Raw genomic sequence first — 17151 nt, forward strand, 5'->3', positions numbered from 1 at the left:
CCCAGTCCCATCAAGTCAATTCCGACTCATAGCGACCCTATAGGACAGAGCAGAACTGCCCCACAGGGTTTCCAAGGAGAGCCTGGCAGATTCAAACTGCTGACCCTTTGGTTAGCTGCTGTGGCACTTTAACAGAACATTAAAAATAAGAACTTCAAAATAAAACAAGAAATTAAAAATCAAAATCCTAAGAAAAGAATAAGACATTACTATATACAGTAAGCCTTGATATCAGGTAGAGTAATTCCTCTCATTTTATTCTCCATTTTCAAACTTATGTGGTTTTATAAGCTGGTACTACAAAACCTGCTGAGGTCAATATCACCACGTTATCAAAGCTAGAGAAGGAAAGTATAAAAAAGGGAAATGTTTAAAATTCTCACCAAAACCAAAAAAACCCACTGCCATAGAGTCAATTCCAACTCATAGTGACCCTATAGGACAGAGAACTGCCCCATACAGTTTCCAAGGAGCACCTGGCGGATTCAAACTGCCGACCTTTTGGTTAGCTGCCGTAACACTTAATCACTGCGCCACCAGTGTTTCCTTCTCACTTACGAATGCAAAAATTTTCTGAATCCAGAAAAGAAATACATCATGGCCAAGGAGGATTTATCCCGAGAATATAAGAACAGTGAACGGTTTAACACAAAAACTCTATTAATGTAACACATTACATTATTAAATGTTTTAGGGTTCCCCAAGATCACCCACAGGATTAGCGACTCGCTCGAAAGACTCATTTGACTCAGGGGCAATTGTAATCACAGCTATGGTTTATCACAGCAACACAGTAAGGATAAACAGCTGGGTGGATCAGTAAGGGAAAAGACACTGGTCTAGAGAAATTCATACACAGGATTTTTATGCCCTTACCTCCCAGCTCAGCAAGAGCCACACCAAAGCATATTTCTTTATCAGCAAAAATGCAGCAATACTTGTGGCAATGTTTCTGCCCAGGAAAGCCCATTTGAGATTCAGAGTTTAGGGTTTTTACTGGGGCTGCTCAGGCATGCTCTAACAACTACCGAAATTCCAGACTCTCAGAAAGAAAGCATTATTTTCGCCACAGATCGTATTGTTCATATAGTCTGTCTGAAACTCCTATATCAGGGATCCTTTCACGGGCTAGCTGTTACTGTAGATGTTCAATCTCATTAATTTGTATTCCCATTTTAAAGATTTAGAAACTAATGCATAAAAACTTACTTGAAAACCGTTAACCATTGTGAGCAATGAAGACAGCATGTAAATTTTAGTAATTATTTACTTCCCTTCCTCCTCATAAAAAAGCCTTGTATTTTCTCTCTTGAAAAAGAGGGACCCAACTTGCCATAATTCCACTATCAAGTATTTAGACTGCTGACAATGATTCCTACCAATTAACAAAAGGGTTAAGTCTTCTTCCCAACTCCTCATTCAGTATGTACTGCATATACTTAGTCATCACTTCTAGAGTTGATACTGTGCACTGATAACTAAAAGAATAAAAACAAAAAATGCAAAAGATAAAAATGAGAAATATGTACTATAACGTTATGCTCTATTAAACATCCAGAAGTCCAAATTCCAGTGACTATATTGTATATACTGCTATTTGTAAAAGTCATAGTTGGAATGATCCATCAAAAATCATTTGAGGAAAAAAAAGGAAGATGTGAACAGAGACCAAATAATTTAATCAACAAAATGGTGAACTGTGGAACTATATAGTTTTATATTTCTTAACTTTGCCCATTCCCCTTCAGATTGCCAAGATCTAGAATTTCATCGAAAATACAAATCATAACACTGCTCTTAAAAAAATGTCAGGGTCTTTGCTGCAATGCATATTAGACTCCTTTTACACTTGAGATTTAAACTTTTTCACATTATAATGACCCACTCACTATAAATGAGCTAATTCTAGTAATATTTCTATTAGCTATTCAAAGTTTGGAAACCCTGGTGGCATAGTGGTTAAGTGCTATGGCTACTAACCAAAAGGTCGGCAGTTCAAATCCACCAGATGCTCCTTGGCAACTCTATGGGGCAGTTCTACTCTGTCCTATAGGGTCTCTGTGAGTTAGAATCGACTCAACTACAATGGGTTTGTTTTTTTTTTTTTACCTAAGTTTATAAAAGTCACAGAGAACAGTTTAAATGAAAGCTCATCATGAAAGTAAACTCTTAAAAAAGAAGATAGACATATATAAAGCTTGACAACTCTCATGTACCCCATATGTGAATGTAAATAAAATCTCAGAATGAGTAGCTCAACTTGCAAACTAAACTGTATTTATTTAGTTATGGGGGGGAGGGAGTTGACAGTTGTATACTGGTTAAAACTCTTGATAATTACATAGCTATGACAAAAAAGATACAATTCTAAATGAATTTGACAACAAAATTTTATGTGGAAGCACAAAATCTAGCCAATACAAGTATTTGTTCTTTATAATTAAGATTCCTTCCAGATGTAGGTTGAGGCAACAGGCTTGAAGACACCTGGCATCAGAACTTTCTCCAGACATTAAACAGTCATCCTTACCAACAAGATCGTAAAGGAAAAGTACATGTAAGAATCAAAAAGTCTCTTACCAAAAGAATTGTAAAAGAATCTTTAAACAGTATCTAGATAGTGCTTTGAGAATGATATACACCAAAAGTTATATTGTTTTATGGATAAAATTGAGCTTAGATTTTGTTATTTCTAAATGAAAACACTTCATTAAAACAATTCTGATGGCAAAAGGTAATAACTGAGTTTGTTTACAAAAAATTCGGGGCGGGGGGGAGGGGAAGCAATTTAGGTTAGCTGTATAAGGAATCTTCACTTCCAAACAACATAAGCATTTGTAGCATGAATCTTTAAGCACTTGAATCTTTTAATTAAGAAATACTCCAAAATTATACAGTGGTGATGTTTGCACTGCTCTGACTGCTAAAAACCACTGAATTGTACACTTTAAAAGGGTGAATTTTATGGTATGTGAATTATATTTCAATAAAGTTTTTATAAAATTTTTGAAAGAGTCTGGCTAAATTCATAATACCATTCTGTATGGCAATAGACATCACTCATAGTTTTCCCTTGTTCCAAAGTTTCTTTTTTACCTTGGCAAGGCGACTCATTTGGTCTTCTGAGAGAGTACTGCTTGTTCTGCCAGGCGTTTTTGTGGGTTCTGATCCATCTGCTTCGACATTAGGCCAGACTTTCAAGTCGTGCATCCCTTGGCGGAACATGCTAAGCAAAGACAATGTTCAGGGTAGAAGTAATTTAATGCAGTTCACTAAAAGAAATTTTAGATTCCTAAAAACTGAGGAAATTCTCCATTAAGAAAACACATCTCTATTATGAGGCTTTAAGCCCCCAATGGGTTGTAATTAACTAAGCAACTGAAATCCATGTAACACTGTATTTCACATGCCTTTTTTTTCTCCAAGCAGTCAGAACTATTATAGAGAATTCTAAAGGTAGAGTGGTAGAAGAGAAGGATTGGTAATGGACCACACACACTTACTTCACTACCTCACTGGAGACCTTAGGGATAATAAAAGACCAAATTCCTACCCACTGAAGAAATGTCACATTTGCCCCAGCTGAAATAAAAATTTTAAAAATTACCCACAATTTTAACTAAAAATTTATAGTAGCAGGCTCTAGAGTCAGCCTGCCTGGGTTTGAATTCAGTTGTGCCACCTACTGCCTACATGACCTTGGGCAAGTTACTTAAGTTCTCTGTACCTCAGTTTAGTTGTCTACAAAATGCGGTTATAAAGAGTATCTGTACCTAAGAGTGTTAGGAAAAGAATAAACCAGTACAAATAAAAAGTACTTAGAATAGTACCTGCCATATAATAAACACTCAAGAAATATTAACTATCAGCATCTTTTTCACTAGGTACAGGTTGATTTTTCTCCTCTCTTCTTTTCCATAAGAGGGATGTTCTAAAAGGGAAGAAACAGTTAAGTTCTGTCTTAGTCATCTAGTGCTGCTATAACAGAAATATCACAAGTGAGTGGCTTTAATGAATAGAAATTGATTTTCTCACATTTAGGAAACTAGAATTCTGGGTGTTGCATCTCCTCTGGGGGAAAACCCTTGTTTCTGTTTCTCTAGCAATCTTCTTGGCATTCCTCGGAGATTTACACGTGGCATCTATCTTTCCCTATTCCTGCTAACTTGCTTCTGTGTCTAACCTGCTCCTTTTATACCTCAAAAGTGATTGGCCTCCACCTGGATCAAAGGAGAATGAAGAACATCAAGGACACAAGGTAATTATGAGCCCAAGAGACAGAAAGGGCCACCTGAACCAGAGACTGCATCATCCTGAGACCAGAAGAACCAGATGGTGCCCGGCCACAACCGATGACTGCCCTGACAAGGAACACAACAGAGAACCCCTGAGGGACCAGGACAACAGTGGGATGCAGACCCCAAATTCTCATAAAAAGACCAGACTTAATGGTCTGACTGAGACTAGAAGGACCCTGGTGGTCATGGCCCCCAGACATTCTGTTGGCCCAGGACAAGAGCCATTCCTGAAGCCAACTTGTCAGACATGGATTGGACTGGACAATGGGTTATAGAGGAATGCTGGTAAGCAGTGAGCTTCTTGGATCAGGTGGACACTTAAGACTATGTTGGCATCTCCTGCCTGGAGGGAAGATGAGAAGGTAGAGGGGGTTGAAGCTGGAAAAACGGACACGAAAGAGAGAGTGGAGGGAGGGAGAAGGTTGTCTCATTAGAGGGAGAGTAATTGGGAGTATGTAGCAAGGTATATATAAGTTTTTATGTGAGAGACTGACTTGATTTATATACTTTCACTTAAAGCACAATTATAAAAAAAAATGAACTAGAAAGAGAAAGAAAAAGTCCAGAAAAACAAAAAAGGATTGGCTTAAAACACAGTCAACACTAAAATGGCCTCATTAACAAAGAAAATCCTATTCCCAAATAGGACTACATCTACAGGTTTGTTGTTGTTACTGCTGTGTGCCTTCAAGTCCATTCTGACTCACAGCAACCCTACAGGAGAGAGCAGAGCAGTTCCACAGGGTTTTCAAGGCTGTAATCTTTTTTTTTTTTTACATTTTATTATGAAATAAACCACAAATACAAAAACCACACTCAAAAAATGTATAGCTTACTTAGAGATTTTAAGACAAATATTCTTCTATTCCCACCTAGATCAAGAAATATAACTTTATCACGTTCCCCAGAAGTCCAAGGCTGTAATCTTTATAGAAGCAGATTGCCATGTCCTTCTCCTGTGGTGTGGCTGGTGGGTTCAAATCATCAACCTTTTGCTTTAGCACCCAAGCACTTAACCACTGAGCCAACAGGGCTCCTTATCTCCAGGTATAAACCAAAAAATTCCAAACCTGTCGCCATCCAGTCGATGCCAACTCATAGCTACCCTACAGGACAAAGCAGGACTGCCCCACAGGGTTTCCAAGGAGCGGCTGGTGGATTTGATCTGCTGACCTTTTGGTTAGCAGCCAAATGCTTAACCACTGCACCACCAGGGCTCCAACTGCAGTGTAAGGGTTAGGATTTACATGTACTTTTAGGGGATACAATTCAGTCCACAACAGCTCATATTAAAAAAAAAAAAAAAAAAATTATGAAGTCCACACATCGGAAATTTAATAATCAGAATGCAGCCCAAGCTTGGTGATTCTGCTTTAAGTGAAAGATTGTATGTACTTCGACCATCCTGTTTCATTCAAAAAGCTACCAAGAAGATCAAGCGTGATGGCTGAATGAACTTATAAAGGCACTTTAGACAACTACACTTTTCAATTATGCTAATGTCAAAAGTTTCTGAGTTTGTATTTTTTATGGAGGGTTAGAGATTTTTTTTGTTAGCGCATGTGCATGCGTGTGTGTTTTAAGTTTTTTTCAACAAGGTCTTTTAAACAATACAAAGTCTACTCAAATAACATCCCAAAACCAAAAGTGCAAGTTCTCAATTAAATTGGGGGGCGGGGGGGGGGACTGAAAGCGTAAACAGGTGAGTGGGCAAGTCTAAAGCATTTTGCACACTTTCATGTTTAATAAATTTTTAATAAGATACATGTTAGCTATATCGATGCATTTTTCCCATCTCTAAAAGAAATAATTTTTTTTAATCATTATAATACAAATAGACTCTTATATCTGACTAATAGAAACTTTCTTCAGAGATTTTCCCTGAAGTAATAAAGAGGATTCTTATTGAATATCACACAATATATTACATATACAATGATGCCATAAACATTTAAATTGGGAACTATAAAGGAAATATACAAGCTCATGAGCATAATAAGATTAAAGATCATATCTGATGTAAGCTTTCTAAGGTTAGCAATAAAATAATACCTAGCAACCATAGCTTCTAAAGCTTACCCTACAGGCACAACACAAAAGGCACTGACTGGTTGCAAAAGAGCAAAATTTTCAATATTTATCATGTTAAACTTAAAAAAAAAAAAAAGTTACACTGTAAAAGAAGTACATATACAAGCCTTTTATAAGGTTAATTTTTTTTTTTCCCTTTCATCTGAGGTTCAACATCAAGCAGACCCGCTTAAGGACAGTCCTTAAGGAGCTGGGTACAGTGAGGTAATAACACCATTTTAAACGAATATCCTTAAGCTACCTTCAGAAACAGCAGGAGGCTTCCCTCCTTTCTCCCCTCCCGCCAAGATCCTGTGAATATTTTGCCTTGCTGAACTTATCTACGGCAAAAATCAGCGTTTGGCGGTAAGTCTGTTTACTTAATGATTTAGGTACCTTGGGATGGATCTGGAGAGGTTTCGGGATAGGGGACACAGAAGGAAGGGGTGATGCCAAGTGACTCAAATGATCAACTGAACATGTTACTTTCTTTTGACACTAATGGAACCTTTGCAAAGAGTTACATAGCTTCCAGGTGGCAAGCCAGAATGCTCAGAGCATCATGTCCACTTGGGAAATTAAGCCAAACAGGCAAGACAGAAGAAACGGCACAGCAGGCTCTCCTTCAGACTCCAGCAGAGCCCGCAACAGCTGCTGCTGATACTCCAGTTTCTAGTGCCAAGCTACTCTATGGAAGCAACTGCCTCGACTTCACAATTCACATTTGGAGAAAAACATCTGCAAGAGAACTCTGCAAATTGCCTATGTTTCTTTGCCAATTCAACCTAATGATCAATCCATTCTTTTGCTACTTAGAAATCTTACAAGCTAGACTTTCAAATAAGGACAATAAATTATTCTAGCCTTATCCTAACAGATTAGTTTTTCAATTATTAATTAGATGATTCTCCAAGAAGGTCTGCTTCACACTGACTCAAGCACACAAAATATACAAAACACAGATTCACAGACAGCATGAGTTGGTATGCACGAGACTCTCAATACTGTAATATCTTCATACTATTTTATAATACTAAATGTTTTGAGGACCACTTTTAAAAAGCTACAAAGTCCATACCAGGACTCTTTATGGAACAAGGCGGAGAAGCAATTTGTGCTATTTCATTGCTTAAGAAACTCATAAGTAAACTGGTCTAACACAGTGCTTCCCCGAGGGCATGAGAACAGTCGTAGTACATGATTTGAGATGGTAGGTAGAAGCACATTTGCACAGGTTCCCTGTTGAGACCACCCCAGAGACTCATGCTGCCTTCTTTCCCGGAATGTCAGCAGCACCAGGCAGAGAAACAACTGTGATCCAACAGTACAAGTGGATGTCTGCACTCTTCTCTAAGCACCCGGAACATCCTGAACACATTCTTCCAAAATTCAAAGTTGTGTAAGAAGTCCAATAGTTTATGGAGAATGCCTGGGCTTTTCTCCACTGCACCCAGCTCAGCCTTCAGGACAAGGACCCAGGCCAGACAGAAAAAGGAGTTCTTATAATTTTATAGGGTTTCTCAGAATTCTTTCTAAGATGAAGATGAGTACAAGTGGCAGCCTAGGAGGAACAGGAAGAGTTGGTGATCTAACTCTTTTGCACTCCTTCCCCACCTGCTGGAAGTGCCCACAGACCTCTATTAGAATCTAAATTATATCATTTGACTAACTACTGTAAAATATTATGGGAGTTGGACTGATTAATGAAGTAAAACCTTATCTTCACCTTAAATTACAAACAACAAACCATATATCCCCTATTTCTGACTGGGCATTGACAGAATCATTCTTATTAAAAAGGGCCTTTTTCACAGGTATTACACACATATTTTATAAATCAAATAGATTCATTATCACTGTATTTCATTAGGACTTTTTTTGCTTTAAATTTTTAAAATTTAATAGCAGGTATTCTCATGATACTTATTTTACTATCACCCACCATGTTAAATGATACTTCTTTTTTATTTACAGGAGGGATATAAAATTTTTCTATTAAGAAAATGGAAGTTAAAAAAGTGAGCTGAGTTAACTAAAAATATCAAGTAAATTAGAGCATACTCAGTATAGACATATGGCAGGGACCCTGAAAGTGGTAAGTAAACAACGGAAGTCTGAGAAACTCTGTTCTAAGTAAGGTACAGACTTCACAGAATCAGTGCTACTCTCCAACACATTTCATTTATATCTGACATCTGAGCTGTTCAGTACATACAGGAACAGCACACATGATTTTTCAGTGTATGTTCCAAGATTCAGAGGCTTAGTTTACTTAATAACACAAAAATGAACATATGTTTACCTCCCACATTTCTCAAAATGTGGTCCAGAGGCCACCACCTACAGAATTACTCAGAATGCTTGTTAAAATGCTATTTCTCGGGCCCATTCCAGACTTACTAAATTAGTAAGAGGCAAGGAGATGGACCCGGCAACCTACTTCTGAAAAGAATTAGCCAGTGAAAACCTTATGAATAGCAGAGGAACATTGTCTGATATAGTGCTGGAAGATGAGTCTCCCAGGTTGGAAGACACTCAAGACATGACAGGAGAAGAGCTGCCTCCTCAAATTAGAGTCGACCTTAAAGACATGGATGGAGTAAAGCTTTCGGGACCTTCATTTGCTGATGATGCACAACTCAAAATAAGAAGAAAAAGCTGCAAATATCCATTAATAATCAGAACCTGGAGTGCACAAAGTATCAATATAGGAAAATTGGAAACTGTAAAAAATGAAATGGAACACATAAACATCGATATCCTAAGCATTAGTGAGCTGAAATGGCCTGGTATTTGCCATTCTGAATCGGACAATCATATAGTCTACTATACCGGAAATGACAACTCGAAGAGGAATGGTGTGGCATTCATCATCAAAAAGAACATTTCAAGGTCTATCCTGAAGTACAACGCTGTCAGTGATAGGATAATATCCATATGCCTACGAGGAAGACCAGTTAATACGACTATTATTCAAATTTATGCTCCAACCACTAAGGCCAAAGATGAAGCAATTGAAGACTTTTAATAGCTGCTGCAGTCTGAAATTGACAGAACATGCAATCAGGATGCACTGATAATTGCTGGTGACAGGAATGCGAAAGACGGAAACAAAGAAGAAGGGCTGGTCTTTGGAAAATAATGGCCTTGGTGACAGAATGCTGGAGATGGAGTTACAGAATTCTGCACGACCAACGACTTCTCCGTTGCCAGTACCTTCTTTCACCAACACAAATGGCAACTATACACATGGACATCACTAGATGGAACACACAGGAATCAAACCGACTGTATCTATGAAAAGAGATGCTGGAAAAGCTCAATATCACCAGTCAGAACAAGCCCAGGGGCCAATCATGGAATATACAGGCCATCAATTGCTCATATGTAAGTTCAAGCTGAAACTGAAGAAAATCAGAGCAAGTTCACAAGAGCCAAAATATGACCTTGAGTATATCCCACCTGAATTTACAGACCATCTCAAGAACAGACTTGACGCGCTGAACACTAATGACCGAACACCAGAGGAGTTGTGGAATGAGATCAAAGATATCACACATGAGGCGGGGCCAAGATGGCTGAGTAGGTAGAAGCTACCTCGGATCCCTCTTGCAACAAAGACTCAGAAAAAAAAGTAAATCAATCACATACATGACAATCTACAAACCCTGACCATCAAACACAGATCTAAACAGTTGACCTGAGTGACAGAGACTCAGCCAGTGCAAGCAGGCTGCACACTGACACGGCTAACGAGAGAACGAGCAACCACGGGGAAGCAGCGACTGTTTTCGGAGCCTGGAGCCAGCGTCCCAGTCAGAAAACCTTGGAGCTGGGCTTTGGACTGGGCACAGCAGAGCTGAGCACGGCATCCTGAGACGGCACAAACACGGGACGCAGCCCTAGCCCCAGAAGTGACCTCGGGGGAAGCCCAGCCAGTACACGAAGGCAGCGCAGCAACGCAGCTGACAGGAGGAGAAGTCACCAGGAGGCAGCGACTGGTTTTGGAGCCTGGATTGCAGCATCCCAGCCGGGGAACCTTGGTGCTAGGCTTTGGACCGGGAGTGGAGGAACCGACTACGGCTTCTGGGACAGCACAAGCACAGGACGCAGGCCTGACCCTCGGGGACAATCGCAATCCAGCCAACGCACACAGGCTACACACCCCTTGGGAATCTCAGATAAAACAGTCATCACCAAGGAAGATAAGTAACTTTGTCTATATTACGGGGTGCTTACTCTCTCCTATCTATTTGATCCCTCCCCTCCCCTTCCCAGACGGCTTCATTAACATTGGAATTTTCTGAGCCAGAGAGTGAAGTGCTCTTCGGGTTTTTTTGTTGTTTTTGTTGTTGTCTTTTCCTAACCCATTCTCCTGGCCTGAGAGAAGCAGCTACAAAAAAACCCAGGGACCAAAAATCCTTTCCTGACTTCCCGAAATTGGACTAAAAATACAGAACCAGCTCCAGCCAAGCATATGAGATCCACGGTCTAGGGCTCTCATCCCTACAGGGAACAAGGTGGCTATTATAATGCAAAGGCAATCCTGATAGTGATCTGACTGTAATTGTTTTAGCAGATTACTGGAAAGACAAGCTTCCCAGGTCTGATATCTCTACCTATTAAACAGAGCCCTCACTGACCCACAACGGGGAACAGAGGGCTGAAGCTCCACCCAAACCACCTAGCCTCCTGCCACAAGGGTCTGAGGATAGTGACACCTATCAATCTGTAGAGGTACATGCATTGGGTGCCTAAGGTACAGCTGCAGAGCCCACCCACCAAAGTGCTTTAGGAACAGAGACACAACTACCTCACTGGCACATGGGGGAAGACTGTCAGCATCCTTCTCCCCTGGAGTGTGACCCCCTGCTGCTACTAGGATCTGGTACACACAACTATCACCACTACTCCTCTAAAAGAAAAGCTGACGGTCTACGCCACACACTTGGTAATCCAAAATCAGATTCTACTCAAGAATAGTGAATGGACTCTTAGGCTTATATATCTAGTAACAGCCCAAACCAGCTGGTATTAGGACATAAACGATTCAAAGGCTACAGCAATCAAGACAGTGCAATCTAGTAGCCTATCTACGTATATTGAAAGAAAACAAAAAAAAATAAGACTCAGTGAGCAAATATAAAATAAATCATTACAGTATCTTATAGATGGCTCGGAGACAGCAGTCAATATCAAACCACATAAAGAAGCAGACCATGATTGCTTCTACAACTCCCCAAATTAAAGAATAAAAATCTTTCCAAATGAAGATATGATCCTGGAATTGCCAGATGCAGAATATAAAAAACTAATTTACAAAACGCTTCAAGACATCAGGGATGACCTCAAAAATGAAATAAGGTAATCTACACAAAAAGCCAAAGAACACACTGATAAAGCAGTTGAAGAACTCAAAAAGATTATTCAAGAACATAGTGGAAAAATTAATAAGCTGCAAGAATCCATAGAGAGACAGCATTCAGAAATCCAAAAGACTAACAGAAGAATTACAGAATTAGACAACTCAACAGGAAGTCAGAGGAGCAGAGTCGAGCAATTGGAATGCAGAGTGGGGGAGGTGGAATATAAGGCAATTGACACCAATATAGTTGAAGAAAAATCCGATAAAAGAATTAAAAAAAAATGAAGAAACCCTAAGAATCATGTGGGACTCTATCAAGAAGAATAACTTGCATGTGATTGGAGTTCTAGAACAGGGAGGGATAGCAGAAAATACAGAAAGAATAGTTAAAGATCTGTTGGCAGAAAACTTCCCTGACATCATGAAAGACGAAAGGATATCTATCCAAGATGCTCATCGAACCCCATATAAGATTGATCCAAAAAGAAAATCACCAAGACTTGTTATCATCAAACTTGCCAAAACCAAAGATAAACAGAAAATTTAAAAAGCAGCCAGGGATAAAAGAAAGGTCTCCTACAAAGGAGAATCAATAAGTTTAGACTACTCAGCAGAAACCATGAAGTCAAGAAGGCAATGGGATGACATATAGAGAGCACTGAAGGAGAAAAACTGCCAGCCAAGGATCATATATCCAGCAAAACTCTCTCTGAAATATGAAGGTGAAATTAAAACATTTACAGATAAACACAAGCTTAGAGAATCTCCAAAAACCAAACCAAAGCTACAAGAAATACTAAAGAAAATTGTTTAGTCAGAAAATCAATAATATCGGATACCAACACAATACAAGGTCACAGAACAGAACATCCTGATATCAACTCAAATAAGCAAATCACAAAAACAAATTAAGATTAATTTTAAAAAGAAAAAAATGCTCAAAACAGGGAATCACTGAAGTCATTATGTAAAAGATCACAATAATCAAAAAAAGGGACTGAATACAGGAGGCAGAGAACTGCCATATGGAGAGGAAAACAAGGCAATATAGGACGATACAAGTTGGGCTTTTACTTAGAAAAATACGGGTAAATATTAAGGTAACCACAAAGAGGTCTAACAATTCCATAACTCAAAACAAAAACCAAGAAAAGCATAACAACTCAGCAAACATAAATTCGACTACTATGAAAATGAGGAACACACAATTTACAAACAAAAAGTCTCGGCACAAAAAAGTAAGCAGAAAAATGAAATTGTCAACAACACACACAAAAAGGCATCAAATGACAACACTAAACATATACTTATCTATGATTATGCTGAACGTAAATGGACGAAATGCACCAATAAAGAGACAGAGAGTCTCAGACTGGATAAAGAAACACGATCCGTCCATATGCTGCCTACAAGAGACACATCTTAGACATAGAGACACAAACAAACCAAAACTCAAAGAATGGAAAAAAATATATCAAGCAAACAACAATCAAAAAATAGACTGACAAAATAGACTTTAAATTTAAATCTACCACAAAGGATAAAGAAGGACACTACATAATGATTAAATGGACAATTGACCAGGAAGATATAACCATATTAAATATTTATGCACTCAATGACAAGGCTGCAAGATACATAAAACAAACTTTAACAGAACTAAAAAGTGAGATTAACACCTCCACAATTATAGTAGGAGACTTCAACACACCACTTTCGGAGAAGGATAGGACTTCCAGTAAGAAGCTCAATAGAGACACGGAAGACCTAATTGCTACAATCAACTAACTTGACCTCATACACTTAATACAGAACACTCCACCCAACACCTGCAAAGTATACTTTTTTTTCTAGCGCACATGGAACATTTTCTAGACTAGGTCATAAAACAAACCTCTGCAGAATCCAAAACATCGAAATATTACAAAGCATCTTCTCAGACCACAAGGCCATAAAAGTAGAAATCAATAACAAAAAAATCAGGGAAAAGAAATCAAATACTTGGAAACTGAACAACACCCTGCTCAAAAAAGACTGGGTTATAGAAGACATTAAGGAGGGAATAAAGAAATTCATAGAATGCAATGAGAATGAAAACACTTCCTATCAAAACCTCTGGGACACAGCAAAAGCAGTGCTCAGAGGTCAATCTATATCGATACATGCACACATACAGAAAGAAGAAAGAGCCAAAATCATAAAACTGTCCCTACAACTTGAACAAACAGAAAGTGAGCAACAAAAGAATCCATCAGGCACCAGAAGAAAACAAATAATAAAAATAAGAGCTGAACTAAATGAATTAGAGAACAGCGAAACAATTGAAAGAATTAACAAAGCCAAAAGCTGGTTCTTTGAAAAAATTAACAAACTTGATAAACCATTGGCCAGACTGACTAAAGAAATACAGGAAAAAAAAAAAGTAACTGGAATAAGAAACGAGATGGGCCACATCACAACAGACCCAACTGAAATTAAAAGAATCATATCAGATTATTATGAAAAATTGTACTCTAACAAATTTGCAAACCTAGAAGAAATGGATGAATTCCTAGAAAAACACCACCTACCTAAACTAACACATTCAGAAGTAGAACAACTAAATAGACCCATAACAAAAAAAGAGACTGAAAAGGTAATTAAAAAACTCCCAACAAAAAAAAACCCTGGCCCGGACGGCTTCACGGCAGAGTTCTACCAAACTTCCAGAGAAGAGTTAACACCACTACTACTAAAGGTATTTCAAGGCATAGAAAATGATGGAATACTACCTAATTCATTCTATGAAGCCACCATATCCCTGACACCAAAACCAGGTAAAGACACCACAAAAAAAGAAAATTACAGACCTATATCCCTCGTGAACATAGATGCAAAAATCCTCAACAAAATTCTAGCCCATAGAATACAACAACATATCAAAAAAATAATCCACCACGACCAAGTGGGATTTATACCAGGTATGCAACTTTTTTTTTTAATGCAACATTGGTTTAATATTAGAGAAACCATTAATGTAATCCACCATATAAATAAAACAAAAGACAAAAACCACATGATCTTACCCATTGATGCAGAAAAGGCATTTGACAAAGTGCAACACCCATTCATAATAAAAACTCTCAGCAAAATAGGAATTGAAGGAAAATTCCTCAACATAATAAAGGGCATCTATGCAAAGCCAACAGTCGACATCATTCTAAATGGAGAGAGCCTGAAAGCATTTCCCTTGAGAACGGGAACCAGACAAGGATGTCCTTTATCACCGCTCTTATTCAACATCGTGCTAGAAGTCCTAGCCAGGGCAATTAGGCTAGACAAAGAAATAAAAGGCATCCGGATTGGCAAGGAAGAAGTAAAGTTATCACTATTTGCAGATGACATGATTATATACACAGAAAACCCTAAGGAATCCTCCAGAAAACTACTGAAACTAATAGAAGAGTTTGGCAGAGTCTCAGGTTATAAAATAAACATACAAAAATCACTTGGATTCCTCTACATCAACAAAAAGAACACCGAAGAGGAAATAACCAAATCAATACCATTCACAGTAGCCCCCAAGAAGATAAGATACTTAGGAATAAATCTTACCAAGGATGTAAAAGACCTATACAAAGAAAACTACAAAGCTCTACTACAAGAAATTCAAAAGGACATACTTAAGTGGAAGAACATACCCTGCTCATGGATAGGAAGACTTAACATAGTAAAAATGTCTATTCTACCAAAAGCCATCTATACATTTAACGCACTTCCGATCCAAATTCCAATGTCATATTTTAAGGGGATAGAGAAACAAATCACCAATTTCATATGGAAGGGAAAGAAGCCCCGGATAAGTAAAGCATTACTGAAAAAGAAGAAGAAAGTGGGAGGCCTCGCTCTACCTGATTTCAGAACATATTATACAGCCACAGTAGTCAAAACAGCCTGGTACCGGTACAACAACAGGCACATAGACCAATGGAACAGAATTGAGAACCCAGACATAAATCCATCCACATATAAGCTGCTGATATTTGACAAAGGCCCAGTGTCAGTTAATTGGGGAAAAGATAGTCTTTTTAACAAATGGTGCTAGCATAACCGGATATCCATTTGCAAAGAAATGAAACAGGGTCCATACCTCACACCATGCACAAATACTAACTCCAAGTAGATCAAAGATCTAAACATAAAGACTAAAACGATAAAGATCAGGGAAGAAAAAAAAAGGGACAATGTTAGCAGCCTTAATACAAGGCATAAACAGAATACAAAACATTACTAAAAATGACAAAGAGAAACCCGATAACTGGGAGCTCCTAAAAATCAAACACCTATGCTCATCTAAAGACTTCACCAAAAGAATAAAAAGACCACCTACAGGTTGGGAAAAAATTTTCAGCTATTACATCTCCGATCAGCCCCTGATATCTAAAATCTATATGTTTCTGTTAAAACTTAACTACAAAAAGACAAACAACCCAATCAAAAAGTGGGCAGAGGATATGAACACACACTTCACTAACGAAGATACTCAGGCAGCTGACAGATACATGAGAAAACGCTCTCGATCATTAGCCATTAGAGAAATACAAATTAAAACTACAATGAGATTCCATCTCACTCCAACAAGGCTGGCATTAATCCAAAAAACACAAAATAATAAATGTTGGAGAGGCTGCGGAGAGATTGGAACTCTCATACATTGCTGGTGGGAATGTAAAATGGTACAATCACTTTGGAAATCTATCTGGCGTTTTCTTAAAAAGTTAGAAATAGAACTACCATACAACCCAGAAATCCCACTCCTCGGAATACATCCTAGAGAAATAAGAGCCTTTACAAGAACAGATATATGTACACCCATGTTTATTGCAGCACTGTTTACAATACCAAAAAGCTGGAAGCAACCAAGGTGTCCATTAACAGATGGTTGAATTAATTATGTATATTCACACAATCGAATACTACACATCGATGAAGAACAGTGACAAATCTGTGAAGCACTTCATAACATGGAGGAACCTGGAAGGCATTATGCTGAGTGAAATTAGTCACATGCAAAAGGACAAATACTGTATAAGACCACTATTATAAGGTTTTGAGAAATAGTATAAACTGAGAAGAACACATTCTTTTGTGGTTACGAGAGGGGGGAGGGAAGGAGGGTTGGAGAGGGTTATTTAGTGATTAGTAGATAAGAACTACTTTAGGTGAAGGGAAGGACAATACTCAATACAGGGAAGGTCAGCTCAACTGGACTGGACCAAAAGCAAAGAAGTTTCCGGGATAAACTGAATGCTTCCAAGGTCAGCAGAGCAAGGGCGGGGGTTTGGGGACTATGGCTTAAGGGGACTTCTAAGTCAATTGGCAAAATAAATTCTATTATGAAAACATTCTGCATCCCACTTTGAAGTGTGGCATCTGGGG

The 17151-nt window shown here is 38.4% G+C and overlaps 1 protein-coding gene across 3 annotated transcripts in view; it reads right to left on the reverse strand.

The window, feature by feature from the left end:
- The window catches only part of PIK3C3 (phosphatidylinositol 3-kinase catalytic subunit type 3), a 144220-nt gene that overhangs the window by 110523 nt on the left and 16546 nt on the right, over positions 1-17151 (reverse strand). For 2 of the 3 annotated variants that reach the window (XM_023543837.2, XM_064294590.1), the window contains exon 4: positions 3097-3226. In XM_023543837.2, the coding sequence (XP_023399605.1) occupies positions 3097-3226 (130 nt within the window). Of the gene's footprint in view, positions 1-3096; positions 3227-3830; positions 4435-17151 lie in introns of those variants that run through there. The other variant, XM_064294591.1, reaches the window with a different exon arrangement.

This window comes from Loxodonta africana, chromosome 11 (genome assembly GCF_030014295.1).
Source record: "Loxodonta africana isolate mLoxAfr1 chromosome 11, mLoxAfr1.hap2, whole genome shotgun sequence".
In the NCBI taxonomy this organism is placed as follows: Eukaryota; Metazoa; Chordata; class Mammalia; order Proboscidea; family Elephantidae; genus Loxodonta; species Loxodonta africana.